General features: G+C 33.1%; 1 protein-coding gene across 1 annotated transcript in view; it reads left to right on the top strand.

Annotated features, from left to right (window-relative positions):
• Positions 1 to 19,327, top strand: part of LOC123694479 — a 98,845-nt gene that overhangs the window by 44,707 nt on the left and 34,811 nt on the right. Inside the window, exons 4-6 of the mRNA XM_045639927.1 lie at positions 10,940 to 11,090; positions 13,272 to 13,416; positions 15,587 to 15,713. Of these exons, the coding sequence (XP_045495883.1) occupies positions 10,940 to 11,090; positions 13,272 to 13,416; positions 15,587 to 15,713 (423 nt within the window). The remainder of the gene's footprint in view (positions 1 to 10,939; positions 11,091 to 13,271; positions 13,417 to 15,586; positions 15,714 to 19,327) is intronic.

Raw genomic sequence — 19,327 nt, 5'->3', positions numbered from 1 at the left:
TAATAAACGCAACCACTGCGGCCAGCCAGACAGCCCGGACTCTAACCGAAATAGCAAGAGAAACAGTATATCAAAAACCCAACTATACTAAAATGACTTTTTTTTAAACGTTGCTAGCTCCCGTACTAATTGGAATAAATTAATTAAATCAAGTAAATCTGAATGTAGATGGTTGTTGATCTTTCTCACAGTTATTGACCCTTACATTAAATTTCCATATCAATATATACGAAAATATAATTTAACTAGCTTACCGCCCGCGGCTTCGCCCGCTTTTCGAAAACCTACAAAAAATTTCCTCTTGAATCACTCTATCTATTAAAAAACCGCATCAAAATCCGTTGCGTAGTTTTAAAGATTTAAGCATACAAAGGGACATAGGGACAGAGAAAGCAACTTTATTTTATACTATGTAGTGATAAGATATCATTACATAGTACTCATATCTATTGCATCCATCCATCTCTGTTCAAATTAACAGACACGGGATCAGTTATATTTATGTAAAAGAGAAACAAACATGGAACATCCATCAATCCGTTATGACTTTCACTCTATTAGGAATGTAGGAACTAAGATATTAGGATGTAGAGCTACCCACTAATGTACTTAACTTTATGCTGATACTCTAATATTCAATATATATTATCTTTACAAACTATTGGACTATCTTTTTGCCGTGGGTTGGCCCGTCTTGTTTTTAACTTAATAAATTATATAATTGCTAAAATCTTCCTCGATAATCAGGCTAACCTTTGGTGAAAACATAATGGTAATGTGTTTATCACGAACAGACGCGGCGAACACACGCGGCGGAGATCTTTGTTTATAATAATATTATGTTCACGGGCATCTCGGGAGACATAGACATCTTCGGTCAATCATTAACGGAATTTAAATCGTTGATCATCAGAGTCCTTAATGAGTGATAGAAATATTTTGTTATTGTCTTCTTATTAAATGTATTTTATGTATGGAGTTTGAATGAATTGTAATGAATTTAATTGGAATATTCAAGCACTTTGACATTTAAAATATTATTACATTAAAATTTAAAATTATTATTATATATAAAAAAATAATTTAAATTTATATTATATTATTTTTCAGCAAATTTACATATTATTGAATTTAAAATCTGCAATAGTAATGCTTGTTTGATTTATATAATGGCTCTTTAATTATTATTATTGTTATATACCTAATATTTTTAATAAAATGACAAATTGTAATTGAATTGTAATGAACATTGAACGCTGTAATTTCCTGTAATTAAAGGTACAGTAGATAATGTATTTTAATAAGATGTAGATAATAAACGTGAACTGTGTCCTTTGTTGGAAATTCTATAATAAATAAAATAAAATAAAAAATAAAATGTAATATGTAGTGTATTATTGTTATTATTATATTATATATTAAAGCTTAGATCATAGAAGCATAGATAAATTTTGTGAGGAATTATTATCTCAATGTGAGTGATGCAATTCAAGCCGAATCATGCATTCGGCTTATTATGACTCATAATAAATATACGTACATATTATAATAGTATTTGATTAAAAATATAAATAGGTGTAATGGAAAGCAAATGCATTATTTATTCTCGCGTCTTTTCCTTATTCTTTGACCTAGTTAACAGCATCTCTTATATGAAGACACTCTTAGCTTGATTAATAATGTGTTAGTACTTTTTCATGATTTTAAGATTATTTTTATTTTTTAATACAGTTTTATGCTCGACTGTTATAACTGGTAATGGAGATATGTTCTGTAATCTGTTTATATTGAAATATCATATTTGAGATCGTTTATTTTTAAACTAGGTATCAGTAAAGTATTTAGGAAAATGGGAAGAAACAATTTTTTGCCATAGCTCAATATACAAACAAAAGAGCGAAAAGAACTTAAAAAAAAATATGCAAATGCTTCCTGACGAAAATATTTTTTTAAACATATATCCAAGAATTTTTATTTTCTGCATATTGTAAGATAAGTTAGTGTTTACAAATCCGTCCGAAATTATAAAGATACCGTTGGGTAAGATGTGTTTTGTTTTATCGGAATGTACCGTGAGTCATGCTTCGTGTTATTTTCAGTTTACAATGTTTGCGGAATTTCAGTGGGTTTCTGTTTGGAGATTTGGTAGACATTGTGTTTCGTTGCATCATTGAATAAGAGGATTTTAGTAGTTTATAATGTTTGGAGATTATATTTTAATGTGTTGCATTTATATACTAGGTGATAGAATGTTCTACGAGGACGTCCTTATCACTTATCAATATACACAAAATGTTATAAAAATCGGTGAAGCTTTTGCGGACGATTACAACATTGACAGAATTTAATAAATATCTTCCGTAAGTAAATACGTAAGTATAAAATATAAAAATACTAAGAGTACATTGAAATATTATCAATGTTATGTATTTTATCAGTTGGTATTATGTAAGTATCCGTGTCCAATTAAATACTTCAATATTTGCAATTTGACCTTTTAACGTGAGATGATAAAATAATGAAATATTATTTATGATTTATCTAATTACATATTGTTTGTAGATAAATATATAAAATATATTTAAACTAGCTTTCCACCTGCGGCTGCGCCCGCGTTTTCAAAGAAAAACCCGCATAGTTCCCGTTCCCGTAGGATTTCCTGGATAAAACCTAGCCTATGTTGCAGTTGCAGCTTTCTAATGGTGAAAGAATTTTTGAAATCGGTCCAGTAGTTTATATGCGTATAAACCATACATACATAATTACAAACCTTTTCTCTTTATAATATTAGTATATTATATATTTAAATTGATGTTAAAGTTATTTTACTTTGCCGAACTTTATTAATATGCAAGTATTTAATAAATATTCGCTGGTAAAAAATATAAAAATGTTTCCACGGCGTTGGAGACTTAAGTAAAAGGATTTTTATGTATCTATCAACTTTTTGTACATAAACTTGCGCTGCGCATAAACTGCGCAGTACGAATGAATTTAAATTAAAAAAAATATATATTTGGAGTAAATAACACGTCCATTTGTATTAGGGCCGATTTTTCAATGCTTGGATAAAACTTATTCGTCGAATAATGTATAAAACTACCATTTTAAAAACGTATTCTAATTGCCCGTATTTGACAGTTTAGGTACGTGACATTTTAATATTACTTATCGTGTAATACTTTATTGGACGGATAAGTTTTATCCAAGCATTGAAAAATCGGCCCTTATTTTAATTATTTGACATTCAATCCTTACTAAAAAGTAAATAATAAAAAGGTAGAAGACTTAAATAGTAAATAATAAAAAGGTAGAAGACTTAAATAGTTGACAGTCAAACTTTATTCATAAAAGATTAATTTATTTTGACGTACGTAACAAAAAATATGGCACGAAATAATCTAGTTCTATCTAAATAAAAACACAATAAGAACAAATGCTTAAAGCATATTATTATAATGCGATATTAAAACCCTAACCACGTGTTGTTGATTTGGAAATAATTCAAAGATTACAATCGTTACAGGTTACGTGACGGTCACTTGAGGAAGTAGTGCGCGTAATGTATTGTGATTTGGGAGTCTAAATGTTTTGAGTTTTGATCGTGAGCAGAGTAGCATGTATAATGTATACGTATAGTCTTACTAGTTGTTTTTTTTTTTTTTTGAAGTTATACTTCTTTTGGCGCGATGGAGAAAAATGATGAGAGTGAATTTTTACGATGCGCGCGTAACTATGTTCAAGTTGTATATTCTATTTTTTTTCCGTACGCCAAAGAAGAATAACTTCTAACGCGTGTACATAAGCACACACTCTTTTTTTGTGTGGTGATTCTCAATGTTAGCCAGAAGGGCTACTACATTTTAACGCGGACGCGTGGGTGAACTGAAGGTCCACCCTGGTAGCGACATGCGCAAGGGCGTCCCCCCCTTGACGGGGATCTCGAACCTCGGCTTGGGCTGTCGCTTGAGTGGAGGAGGCCGGAAGGGCCCTAGTCGGACGGGTTACTAGCTGTGCAGGGTTTAACCGCAGATAAAAGATACTAGGTTTAACCGTGTTCAAACTCGCAAGCAATATTAAGTACTAGCTGTGTCGCGCGGCTTCACCCGCGTGGCTCCGCTCCTGTCGGTCTTAGTGATAATATATAGCCTATATTACTCGTGGATAATGTAGCTTTCGAATGGTGAAAGAATTTTTTAAATCGGTCCAGTAGTTTATGAGCCTATTCATTGCAATCAAATAAAGTTTTCTGCTTTATAATATTATTATATTATATAGTGTAGATGTCTATAGCTCATTATTTATACATATTATACAGTAAAGTTTCATACAATCCATCTCCATTTAGATTATTATCAGTATAGTAAAGGTCACCATTTATTTTTAAAATAGAATACAAGTTTCTAGGTTTGTTGACAAAATTTTAAAATATATTTGATATACACAATTCTTTGCTCTCTCTGTCTTGCTTTTTACTTCTTTAGCTGGATCGTCATTATCAAAAAAATATTTGAGTTATCAAAGAGATTTTTTGTGTAGTCGTGTGCAGCATTATTGAAATATTTTTTAGGAGACTAGAAAAAATATTGGGTTTTTATTAGATGAATAAAATTAAAATTAACATTTTTTTTTCTAAATGAGTAATGAGTAAATTTATAGTTAAGCTTATTATGGGATCAGATCGTGCCGTGTGTGAAAATTGTCCCGAAATATTTATATTTATTTATTTATATTATTTATGATCACAATATGTTGCGCTGTGTGAAATATCACAAAGAATGCATCTATTTAGCGAATATGAGAACAGGGTCATAAAAAACTGTGTTTGACCTTCAGCATATATCGTCTGGAGTAAATTAGTTTATTTTTAAATCAACTATTATGTATACAAAGTGCAAAAAAGTGTGATGCAGCCGTGCTAATTTATTTGGTAATCAGCACGCGCTGCCTGATTATCACGTGTATTAAAATTGTATTTTTTGTTTACTTGTATTTTAAAACAATGTATTAATATGATAGTGATAGAAAATATTCGATGAGGTTTTATTTAAATTTTATATTTCAAAATTATTACGATGATTGGTTGTTTGTCAATTAAACGATGACAGGTGTTAAAATTATTTAGTTGATTGAGATGTCGACATTTTTTTGCCTGATTATTATCAAGTAGTTAATTGTTGAATTAAGTTTAATACTAATGTACCTATGTAGGTTTAAGGTAGGTATACTATGTATGTAATATGAAGGTATGCGCAGTTTTCATTTGAACATGATGCCATTTGGATTATTCTATGATGCTAATTGCTATGTTTTTTTAATGTCTCGACTTTGAGGAGTTTACTAGTACATTGAACACAAGAAAATTGTGACTAGAAGAAATCTATAACTACTGTATCATATAATTATTATTAATAGAAAAGATTAATTGCTTGTAGTTGTAGATACCAAATGAGATCCGAAATTACTGGATCGACTTTTAAAATCCTTTCAGGTCATATATCTATTATCTCCACAATATGTACAATGTACATCTTATATACGCTTTTATATCTGGTTTTGCTATCTCTATAAAATTTGTTAGTTTTATACAAAGCGGGCGAACCCGCGCGCGGTAATCTAGTCTAGAATAGGTATATTTGTGTTGCATTTGCATGTCATCCGAATTAAGTCAACAGAATACACGTGCGCCGGGCTTACACGTGAGCTGTGGATCGTGGATACAATTTATATTTATAGCAAAGTAAATTTATGCCCGATTTCCGAACCCCTAAACAGTCTCCTAAGTAAGGGTTCCTTAGTTTAAGGGACCCTTCAAATCACTACCAAACCTAACGATTTAGGTGACACTTATCTGTCGGTGAAAGCAAATTTTATGGGTTGTTGGTGAAAACGGGCATTAGTCTTCTTTCTTTGAGGTATTCATGTAGTTTGAAAAAAAATAAAAAAACGACGTGTGGCACTCGGGGACTGCCGCGGTAAAGCTATTGCATGCTATGCCTTCAAGCCACACCTTCGCCCGTCGGAGTGGGAAGCGTGAGGTTTTTTCGTTACGGAATTTCTCGATTCGGTCCCCGCACTCAAGGCCCGCGATAGAAGCTATGCAATAGCTTTATAAAATAATACGGTGATTTTTGTAAAAAGTTTTTATGAAAAACCCATGGCTCATAGCGTTTTTGCAACGTCTTTGTTACTAGAATTTAGCTGAAAATATACCAAAAATAACGGTTAGGTAGAAAAGTGCATATTATTTAAAAAAAAATATTACAGAAATCTGTCTTTGGGCACCTACTTGAATAGTTAATTTCTACAATCAATTTTAGAAACAATATTAAAATATTAGACCGATTAAAAAATTGCATATTTATAAGAAGCGAATGCTATGAAAGCATAAATTAGATTAATCATTTCAAATTAGAAATATTTCGGTTATTGTCTATAAAAAAACCAGGTTAAGACGTAACCTAGCAATTTGAATAAACGAACAAATTACCGAATTACACACACAGTGCTTGTAATTGTAGGGTAGATGTATAATTTGTTGCAACGTAAATGTTATAGTACATTTAGATGTTAAAATATAATATTAAGCAATGTTCTGATGCTGTATTATCACAATGAAATTGTTCTAAGAGCTCACGCGCAAGAGCAACTTTTGCCTCCGCAACTATTTTGTCTCTCCCATCAACTCCATGGGGAGTTGCGTCGCTACGTGCGCACACTTTCTTACTAGCCCATGGAGTTGATGGGAGAGACAATATAGTTGCGGAGACAAAAGTTGCTTTTGCGCGCTAGCTCTAAGAAGAAACGTTAGAATTTTTAAGAAAGGATTTGATATTCTTTTTTTAATATCCGTCCCTTTAATATTTGAATTGTGCTAACTATTACTACATATTATATCACCGGTATTAAAACTTAATTACTTTAAGAGATATGCAAAAAAATGCACAGAAAAATCGATAAATATTACTTAACGACTAACTAGGGTTGCATTAAAATTTGGCGCGGTAAAAGTACTGCCGGAGTCAGTTAGTTATTAGGTATGTTTGGCTTGATTTTTACAATGATTTCTATCTAGCCTAGTCTACAGTAGGTACTTAGTATATAATCAACCTGTATATAATGTATGTACATAGCATCGTCTAAATGCAAATATGCGACATCGAGACTTGTTTGTCGTGTGCGGCGCGTGAGTGGAAATAAAAATATTTATATCACCACCATATGTATGGAAATATAGCACTTATGTATATGGGGGTAAAGGTGTATTTTGTATGTAGCTTCTTTTGTTTGTCTATACAGACATTTTTGTTATTGTTGGCAAAAGAGGTACCTGATTTTGTAGCTAGAGCTCAACTGCAGATTTTGAGGTCTCAATTGTGGTTTAATTAATAAAGATTTTAGTTTTGTGCCTATTTTTATCTTTTTGCATTGTAACAAGGAATTTTAATTCATTTATACCTAATTACTTGCGATGATACTACTACCTTCCTATTGGACTGTATAAGTCATCGAATGGAGTGATATATTCTTTGGCAGATGGCATTGGTCCGGGAAGATATTTAATACCTGGAATCGATATGTTTATCATGATTTAATTAGTTACAGTAGGTAAATATAAACAATATTGAGGAGTAGACAAAACAAATGATATGCGGTTATATATAGGTACTTAGGTATTTAGTGTCATGGCTCTATGGTATTTCTTGTATAGACAACATAATTAATATTATGTATTTACTGCGCATATTACTGATTCTATATAAGATGATTGTTCAGCTGTGCCCTGCGGTTTTACCCGCAGTGCGCCGCTCGTGTTGGACTTAGTGTGATGATATAAAGCCAATAAGCCTTCCTCGATAAATGGGCTTTCTAACACTGAAATATTTTTTCAAATCGGACCAGTAGTTCCTGAGATTAGAGCGTTCAAACAAACTCTTCAGCTTTATAATATTAAGTATAGATATTAGAATACAGTATCAACTCTCCTTTCTTTTGCTGTGAAAGAGCTTGAAAATGAGAGATAAAAGGAGGATTAAATTTATCAATGTCAATTTGTATTTTAATGAGGGGTCGTATACTACGTCTCAATCCATCAATCTTCATAGAGAAGGTTCTTTGAATGTAAAAACCTTAAAACTTTGTATGATTATAATATCTACATTAGCTGTCCGCCCAAATTGAGTTAGGGGTTCCAAACTTGACTTAAATTAACATCTCAGTTTATAAATATGCGATAATCCGTAGTCATCGAATTCCTTTCAACAAAAGGCACATTTACAAACAAAAGTAAACCCAGGAATATCCGTAACCAGTCCGTCAAATTATATCAAATTCGCTTCACCAGTTTTTACGCTACACATCCATTACTACACTCACAAATGTTCAAATTCACAATAGAACAAACATTTTCAGCACAGAAACAATAAATGTATTCAAATGAGCGATATGCAAAAGTGAAGACAAGCGTCGCTAGTGCCACTGACCCCGATTACAAATAAATGAATTTTAATGGCTTTCCGACGAATTTCTCGGCTTCAACCTCGAACCTGAGGTTTATTGTTTTATATTGTGACGTAGTGTTGGCAATTTGTGAATGTATTGGTAGGACTAGTAGTTAGTACCTACTTCTTTGATGACAGTGTGGTTTTGGTCGGTAGGAATCCGAAATAACGCACGGCCCCTACCCCGTGGGCCGTGGGTACCTAGCTATCTATGCAAGATTTTCCCACTAGGACCTACTTCGACCGCGACTTTTTTCTCCGTTTATCTGTATTTTTCTCAACGAAAAGATACAGCGTTGTTTCCATCTATAGATATAGCAAAATTCATTCAAAGCGTATCAGCCGTTTTGTTCTATCCAGAGTCATGGATAAATGTAATGAGTAGGATAGTGGTTTGTATGTAAATTTAATTTGTAAGACTTAAATTATAACAGTAATTTGTTCTTCAAAACACAATTTCTTAAATTTAATAAAAAGAGTGTTTAATATCATAATAATCTTGTCAAACTGGTCAAACTATGTACGTAAAGTACCAATTAAATATCAACGAGTCAAAATATTAAATTATCCAAGCATTTAAGCTAATATCTCTGTATCATGATATCATTAAAATGCATCAGAATAAAATGTAAGAGGTTTTATAATAAATAACCGGAAGATTTATATTTTATTGCCTAATAAAAATAGATTTTTCTAGAACATTTAATACAATTTTTCATTTAACAAAATCACGGAACATGATGCAACATACCAATCTACATATATATATTCTTATACTTCGTTTTTATTGTGGTTTTTATCAATTATAATATGATAATTGTTTATTATATTTTTTTAAGTATTTTTGCTTAAAATGTTTTATTTTATTCTTGTAATTGCGATACGGTTAAAGTAATTGATATTGTGTTTTAAAATACTCGAAAATTCGGTGTTGTGTTGCCACCCATTATTATCTTAATTGCTTTGCGCATTAACTGTTACCATAGTATAAAGTGTTACGGTTGGTATTTTTTTTTCTGGTTACTTAGTGGTTGTTATGATACAAGTCGTGAGGGCTCCCGGGTTCCATTACTTATGGAGGTAAAAATGCGCTCAATAAGGCACAGAAGACGTTTTAGTTATTACTTATATTTAATTTAATACGACATGAGAAAAAAAGAACTTTTACTTCGTTGAGATTATTCAGAAAGGATATAATTACTCTACAAGTGCTAATATTTGTATTTGATGTGACAAACAATATCTAATTTTATTATATTTGTATGAAGATAACAAAAACCACCACGAAGTAGGTATGAGATCATACAAATTTATTACTATAACAATCGCAAAATTATAAATAATAATGTGTTGTATATCAAAGTATTTGCAACGGCCATTGCATGGAAGTTGGCGAAAGTCATTAAAAAGCAATTTATTCTTGATAAAATTACGTAAACTAAATAAAAGTATTATATAGTATACTGTAAATAAAAGTATTATATAGTTCTTATATATAGTAGGAAATACGAAATATTATTTTTTTACACATTGACGTTTTAACTCGACTCCAAATAAGGAGTGAATTGTTTTCAGCGTATATGCGTATATATGTTTATTTATTGTACGATAGCATAAATAAGTAAACATATCTGAGTTGAATTATTGTAGTAGCGTCTTGTGTTTGTAATAATTTCCCTGTTTAAAGTCGATATTTTCATAGTAAGTGGTCTCAATAATTAGATCATTATGTAGACGATTAATATATTTTTCTTATTCCTCAACAAGATATACACGTAGGCACACCCCGGACACTCCATACAAAATTATCATTTTGACAGTCACACTGTAGAGACTGCAAATGTGTGTGTTAACGCTTTATGGTTGGCACATTTGTGACTAGCGTAAAAAAAAATTCGCGTTTTTCTGATGAAATACATCCGTAAACAGCACTATATCTAACCCTTTTTCTACGAAAAACGATAATCACAAATCCAAAATAATAAAATTAAGTCAATTTGATTAATGTTGTCAATCTTCGTTGCGTATCGTCCTTGCAGAAAAATACGGACCATTTTTAGGCTGATTGTGTGGGGTGAGGTAAGTGTTTAATTTTGGCGGGAGGCGGAGAGTGTCCGTTCTGTAGCGATTAGCTACTATTATGTATTCTGTGACGTAGGTTAGAATACTCACAAACACATTAATATGTTAAATCCGCGAAATAAACTCTTCGACACCTTCCTGTTACTGTCATAGTATGATAGATAATATGTTGTATTGGGTAGAGTCCTTTAAAAAAATGCTCTAAAATGGTTCTACATTTTAAGGCCAGAAAATTGCTTGGCCTTGACGTGGTAAGATGGAGCACAACCTCAAACGCTTCGCGCTATGATGCGTGCAAAAGTCTGCTAGCAAACCCATTTTACGAACAAGAGTTTTTATAAATTATTCTATTCCAGATGGGAGCTGGCGCGAACGGGCCGGGCGGCAGGCGCGCTCTGGAGCTCATACTGAGCGGCGGGCTCAAGTCGCTGGCCCGCACCAACAAGCCGGTGCGGCGCGCGGCCAGCAGGGACTCGGTGCTGTCGCAGCCGCAGCCGCTGCTCGAAGGTATGTGTGCAGACTTGGATATTTATGTTATAGAAAGGTAAATAAACTGACGCTCTGCTGATGGTATCTAAGACCTAGCGCGAAAGAGCAACTTTTGTCTTCGCAACTATTTTGTCTCTCCCACCCATGGGCTAGTAAGAAAGTGCGCGCACGTAGCGACGCAATTCCCCATACAATTGATGGGAGAGACAAAATAGTTGCGGAGACAAAAGTTGCTCTTGCGCGCTAGCTCTTAATCGCGACGCCTATAGGTAGACAGCCGTAGCAAAAGTGACAGAGCTTGCAAACTCAGGATAAAGACGGTAACATATAAACAGACAAATAATTATCTGTGAATTCAGGTTTAATATGTTTTATTTCTCTTTACATTTCACTCAGAAATATTGTTAATGGCATATTGTTCCAAAGTAGTCAAGTTTATGTTTATGGCTTATGCTATGCAGTATGCTCTTGGAGCATGATTTTCATGCAGAGTTGTACAGTTATTATGATCGTTTTGATCCTATGAAATACTTTGAAACAGGTGAAATTTCAGAGATCCAATTACTTGGGTAAAGAAAATATAATGGTTAATTTCCTTTACTTTAAATGCTGAAGATCGTAACTTCGCTAATGTGTTTAGCTAAGCCTACATGTTATATTCCTGGCTATAATCTATTGGCATATTATGTTTCAGCTAAATCGATTATGGAGTTTTTTCTTGGCTTAGACGTTAAAGCTGTTATACAACGCATATTTTTCATTACCTATATTAATAGGTGCATAAGGTATGGGTTATATCTTACAAAATCGACACTGATATCTCAATTTTATGCCTAAAATTGTAGATTATTCCAAGCAATTTTCATTCCAATCTCTCTATTAGTTGTAAATGTCAAGTGATTTCACCATTACGTTAAGTTTTAAAGTGGATAATGATTCTTTAAGGTTTCCTCGTTAATACAGAGTTGTTAGAACTACTTCGTTGCGGGAATTTTCCAGTAATTCATTTGTATTGTCTATACTAGTATTATAAAGCTGAAGGGTTTGTTTGTTTATTCGAACGCGCTAATCTCTACTGGTCCGATTTGGAAAATTCTTTCGATGTTATATTATAGGCTATTCATCGAGGAAGGCTATATGCTATATATCATCTCGCTAAGACCAACAAACAGGACCGGAGCACTGCGGCCTGCGGGTAAAACCGCGGAGCATAGCTCATATTATATGTTGATCTGTGGCTACTTTACTTGGAATATATTAAGAGGTTATTAAACTGAATTGTTTAGTATTGAGGGAATAACTTTGGCCGTCTACTGGGTGTTGTTGGAATGCGGATTGCGAACTGAGACAGAATAATGGTCATGTATTTGTTCTCTAGAGTCTAATATAATCAAATATCATGTTGTATGTCTTCAATCTAAAAATAAAAATTTATCAATTTTGTTCAAATATCACATAAAAACGAAAAAAATAAAACGTAAGTGTCTATAAAGAGTGATCGATTATTGCATTTGAGTGTGAAAATTAAAATTTGTCTACGATTTATTGGAAACATTATTCAACACATCCTTTTAAAATTGCTTTCAGAATGAATGTTTATCTTAGTCATGTAGATTTTAGGGTTCCATATCCAATGATAAAACGAGACCCTAGTAACAATAGTAAATAGACAAGCAGTAATAGTAGTTCTTGAGATTTTCGCGTTCAACCAACCAAACAAACTCTTCTACTGTCAATTAGTGAAGATTATACATTGCACTATCCATCGAAACCGTATAGATTATAGATTCATACCTAAGAAGAAGATTAAGTTTGGGTAAACTTGTCATTACCGTGATTTCTCCAATGAGTGATTAGGGTGATTTTCCACCAGAGATGTGCGTCGGATGCGTTTCATATCCACTAATCAAATATATCCATTCTATAACGTGCTATAACTTAGCACTGGTGCAAACGGATACAATAGATATGTTTTTTATATGGAAGGATGCGTGCTATGGATGTGTGTTATGGATTCGTGCTATGGAGGGTCGCGAGTGGTGTAGCTGTGTGCATTGTGCAGGTCGTAGCGTACAATCGATACATCGCATAGAAAGTAGGACATAAATAAATAGCTAATTGTTATTTAATTCTATTTTTAAACAGTCTATGTTCACATCCAAGCCTTGTTAATAGTTCTAATACATGTGTTGTTGGCAGGTCTCCGCAAATGCTCAACAGTGCTAGCGCTCACGGACCGCGAGCGGGCGCCCGAGCCGATCCGCGCGCACAACCGCCTGCGAGCGCCCTCCGTGTGTTCGAGGTGCTCGTCGCTGTTGTCGCTCGCCGGCGCGGGCGGGTCCAGGTATGGTGATAAAATAGTTTTTATGTTCAATACAAAAAACAATACATATAAGGAACTGTAGATATTGACGTTTTCGTTTTTAAGTGACGCATTTCTCTGAATCCCAAGTTAGGTTTTCCAATTCAAGTTTTTTTTCCGCTTACTGGGAATTAGAAGTCCGAATAAACCAGAGCTTTTTCAGATTTCAGAGCAGAGGCTTTTCCGTTTTTAAATGCTTTAAAATTTGTTATTATGATTAGGTACCTATGAGATGAATTACGCTCTATACATCATCTTTGAAAATCGTTGAAAAATTATGCCGTCTACCCAATCTAACCTTATTTTGGTTAGTCGTTTATTTATTCCTAAATAAGTAGTCTTTTCGCAACGGTATATGCGCTTACATTAAGGAAAAGTTGAGTAAGCTTTATCTAACGTCTAGACTGCCTCACTAACAACAAAATAATGTAAATTTTATTGAAATAAAACTCTCAAAAAGAAGAAAAAGCGGTGAGAAACCGTTTATTTCGCAATTATGAGCGCATTTAAATGTGTAATAAAAATTCAGTTCTATCTAATTACCTAGGTGTTTTGCCAGCACTTTTTACTTTCAAGAAATCGGCCATTTTTTGGCACTTCTCCGATATACTTCGAAAGTACCGGATGTATTTTTTCAAGGCAAAATTGTGCATTTTGCAATCTTATGTAACTCTTAAATTGAACTATTTCCTGAAGTACGTCAATTTTCTTACATTTTTGGAAAAGCTCCAAGTGTTAACAGTTAAGAATAATGGTTATATGTAATAAGTAGATAGTAGAACAAACGATAAACCGATCAAGTGCGAGTCGGACTCGCTTACCGAGGGTTCCGCACAAAACTGTTTTTTATTATACGTTGTTACTTAAAATATTAGTATTTCGTTATTTTTCCTTTATCTGTGTTTTAGATGTTGCTTCGTATCGAATTTCAAGATTATCTGTTCACAGGAAGGACTCTGTAAAATACATTTTCCAACACATCAATATGAATTTTCATCATTGTTAGATTTTCCGAAGCCGTCGTATTTCCTTCTACGACTATAAATGATACAAATTTATTATCTTTCCCGATGTCTTCGTTTGTCACGACATTCGGTTCCTGGTACAAATGTTTAGTTCGATACCAGAAATGGATTGTAATGATATGATGTATTATCACAGAATACATAATAGTAGCTAAACGCTACAGAACGGACACTCTCCGCCTCCCGCCAAAATTAAACACTTACCTCACCCCGCACGATCAGACATGTTATGGTACCCATTTCCCCGCAAGGACGATACCAACGACGTCTTTAGACGAAACGCAACGAAGATTGACAACATTAATCAAATTGACTTAAAGCAATTTTATTATTTTGGATTTGTGATTATCGTTTTTCGTAGAAAATGGTTAGATATTGTGCTGTTTACGGATGTATTTCATCAGAAAAACGCGAATTTTTTTTTACGCTAGTCACAAATGTGCCAACCATAAAGAGTTTACACACACATTTGCAGTCTCTACAGTGTGACTGTCAAAACTATAATTTTGTATGGAGTGTCCGGGGTGTGGTATTATGACAGATATGCCTTGTTTGCTTTCGAATGTTGGAACTTTTTGTTACTCTAAAGTTATATGAGATGTCAATGTGAGGGAAAATAGTCAATTCCCCTCTAGTCTAATGATATTGAGATAATAAATTGACATTGGGAAAAATTTGCATTGATTCGATCACCGATCCGTAAATAGTTTCGCGGAGAGACCATTACCTTTCTTGAAGTTTTCATAATTTTGCCTTATGCAGTCTTAAATTGATAAAGAAATTAATATGCAATAAGATCTGCTGTCGTGCGATGTTGTGATACGAAAGCGGAAATCCTTATTCATTTTGCTTCTTTGCATCTTTTTATTTATAATGTGTGGTTCTATTATTGGTCTATTGGTCTTGATATGCTTTATAGATTGTTTTCTTCACTACATCACAACATAGTATAAAACAAAGTCACTTTCTCTGTCTCTATGCCCCTTTCTTAAAACTACGCAACGGATTTTGATGCGGTTTTTTTTAATAGATAGAGTGATTCAAGAGGAAGGTTTTAGTGTTAGGTTTTAGACAAAGCTAGTTCTAGATATGTAATATGTTATGTTCATAAATATACATTTCTCTAGATATTCCCTCGACGGTGCCGGCGGTTTCGTTCCCGCAGCTCCTATCAACTGCAAGCTCTGCTTGGACGACGCGACAGCTGACAATGTGACCGTTATATCGGGGTGTGGCTGCGCATTCTGCACTAAGGCAAGTTTTTATTTTTATTATATATATAGGTGTATCTAATGAAAAATTGATGGTCGTCCAATGTGTTGCTGAGTGTTAAATTCGAACGGTTCGATCGGCAATTTTTTTATGTTTTTTCTTATACAGTATATTTGTATTTTGTACCTACTAAAGCGAAAGGATTAAAATGTCATATCATAGTTATTTGATGGTAGTCGAAATGAAAATCTGAATAATTTAGTACAAGATATAAAAATAATATTATGAATGCGGAAGACTGTAACCTACAATATAATATAAAAATTTAAATTATCCATCGAAACTGTAAAAATAACAACCTAATTACCTTTTGCAGCGTTGCGCACAATTATAAAAACTTACCTCGAGAGAATTCGCTGCAGACTCGCGTTTTTTATGCAAATTAAATTGAAAAACATTCGCCCTTTTCACGTTGATACTGAAATTATACGGAATTGTATAGAAATGTCTATTTCGATCGCGGTTTATTTGTTTCTTACGTCCCACGGGAAAAATACATGAAGGTCGCGGAAAGATGGGTGCGCCGTGTCTAGAATTTTCTTAATTCTATATTTGTTGTTTAAATTGCGTTTAAATAAATACTTTTGTGTACTTTGATTGAGAAATATTACGTCTTATCATGTATTTATCTATACTTCAATACTTTCTAATTTCTATACTTATAGATGAAGAGTTTGTTTCTTTGAACGCGCTTATCTCAGAAACTACTGGTCTTATTTGTAAGTTCATTCGGTGCTAGATAGCCCATTTATCGAAGAAGGCTATACCTAGCTATAATATATCATCACGCTAAGACCAACAGGAGCGGAGCACTGCGGGTAAAACCTATTTTCAACTCTCTCAATTTTTTATTTAAGGGCCGATTTTTCAATGCTTGATTAAAACTTATCCGTCCAATAAAGTAATACACGATAATATTAAAATGTCACGTAAACTGTCAAATACGGACAATTAAACAACGTTTTTAAAATGGTAGTTTTATACATTATTCGACGAATTAGTTTTATCCAAGGATTGAAAAATCAGCCCTAAATGAAAATGTGTTCGATATTTTCTATTTTACTATTTATGGTGTACATACAAGTTTAAACCTAGGTCTCAAGTATTTTTGGAATTTAGTGACGTAAAACACGAGATTTTTATATAATTAATTTATGAATATAGTGATTTTATAATTTTCCCGTTTGTAAATGTTTTAACTGTTAAGAGTTGAATAAATTAGTTGATATGAAATCAGTGGATGAGATAATGAAGATTTATGACGATTCTATTTACATTTTAATCTTTATAATTGAAGATATCAAGCATTTATTTATAAGTATTACGCATACATTATCCAAAATGTGATTCATATTGATTTTGATGTTATTATCAACGTAATAAATAATTAATAAATCTAATTTCGTTTCATAATATAGGCAATTCTACATTGATCTCTGTTCCTAAACGCTATTTATACTAAACAAAGGTCATACATTAACTGGTTTCATCCAAAGCCACATATAATATAAGAAACTAGCAGCGAGCCCCGGTTCCACTCAGGTTGACGCAAAAATAGCCTATATTTCTCGATAAAGCTGGCCGATGATAATAAAATGTTTTAAATTCGATCTAGTAGTTTTCTATTTAAATCGTTACAAACGAACAATACATGTTTTCCTCTCAATAAAATTAATTTAGATTAACGCGTCCATATAGAGCAATTATTAAAGAAAACCCATATCTATAAATCACACCATAAAACATATTAACCCTAAATGACACTATACAACCGTCTCTTTCATACCTCTACGATTAGAGAGAGATGACAAGCAATAAAGAAGTGTTAATAAGTTAACTACCGTCACAAAGGTTAATTAATAATCACGATCCACGCGTGATTCATATGTATTGCTTTTATTATATTTATGGACCGGTTTTGTTGAGTAAATTCTGTAATCAAGAAAATGCTATAGTTTTCTTGCAGTTTCATCTATACTTTAGTTTTCTTGTAGTTTCATCTTCAAAGGAATGTCTTGTAAAAATGATATTTTTAGGTAGGTAGGTATTAGGCAGTTCATCTACTAAAAGGGATGATACATACGTCGTTATTTTCGCATAATAGAATACGGTTTTCCATATGTGATTTTTTTAGTTTAGATGTAGGTGAGAGAATGAGTGGATGTGTAAATGAGTGTGTGTGTTAGGGTCTGCGTGTTTGTGTGTGTGTGTGTATGTATCATTTTTATAATATTACAAAGCTAAAGAAAAAAATATAGTTTTTTCTGATTTTTATAATACAAAGGCAAAGAAAAATATCATCCCAGTCTATATTTTCCGTTGATGTGGAATGAACTGAGAATAAGATGTTTTCAATTAACAGAATATTCAGCCTAACTTTATTTATGATAGAGGAGAGGAAAATTATACGCAATTTTAGATTTGATTTAATTAATTTCATAACAAGAGGGGAGACATCCGCTGAATAGGTTTGAATGAATGAATAATATAAAGATGGAACTTTTGAGAAGCTATTGTTTTATAGTATTTTTCTCGACTTACGCAAATATAAAGATGTTTGCAATATTTAAAATATTTCGTTTCCTACGTGCTCTCGTGCTTGCCTGGTAGAGACTAGAGATATCTAGGTATATGTAGATATATAGTAAAGCCACCCATGGTGCTATGCATGCATATATCACTCATTTTAGCAATTGTTCATTTTCTTTGCATTTTAATTCATATAAAATAAATGTATAAATATCATTAAACTTAAAAGGGTTTCAAATAACGGATGACTCTTTATATATAGAAATGGTATTCATGTGATTTATTGCAGGCAAAACCGCGTGCGGGAACGTAGTAACTATATAACTATAATATATTATATAAACATAAATAACATGCCAGTTTCACCAAGACAATGGCATAAGATATTCGCTTGTAGAAAGCTCCATCCATTCAAAGTTATTTATTTGGATATTAAAGATAGCTACAAAAGGAAATGGGGTCTTGTCGGTACGATTGAAGAGTTTATATTTTATTAGTATTATAGCATTGAGAATCGTTATATAAATAATATAAGAATTGTTTTGATTTATATGTGTATTAATATTTCTACCTGTATCTTGTTTTGTTTGGCACAACCTATATATCTAGGCTCTAGGGTCAGGTAGATGGTCACGGACGAATTCTACCATACCCGTGGCCCCGTCGTTGATACGGCTTGACGGAACACAGTGAGGTTTTGGTCGGTAGGAATCCGACATAACCCACGGCTCTTTCCCCGGAGGCCGTGGGTATCTATGCAAGATTTCCCCATTTAAAAAAAAAGGACGTGTGGCACTCGGGGACTGCCGCGGTAAAGCTATTGCATGCCATGCCTTCAAGCCACACCTCCGCCCGTTGGAGTGGGCAGCGTGAGGTTTTTCGTTACGGAATTTCTCGATTCGGTCCCTGCGCTCAAGACCAATTTATTACAATTTATTTATTTATTAGATATATAGAAGCTATGCAATAGCTTAAAAAAAGGCTCGGGTAGATATTCGACACTGCTTGTGACACTGCGATGCTGCTTGGAGTGTATAAGTAGTGTCGTGAAACTAATATTTTAATAT

The sequence above is a fragment of the Colias croceus genome, chromosome 9 (assembly GCF_905220415.1).
Source record: "Colias croceus chromosome 9, ilColCroc2.1".
In the NCBI taxonomy this organism is placed as follows: Eukaryota; Metazoa; Arthropoda; class Insecta; order Lepidoptera; family Pieridae; genus Colias; species Colias croceus.
Note: the sequence above shows the minus strand (reverse complement) of the source record. Positions and strands in the feature narration are given on the sequence as shown.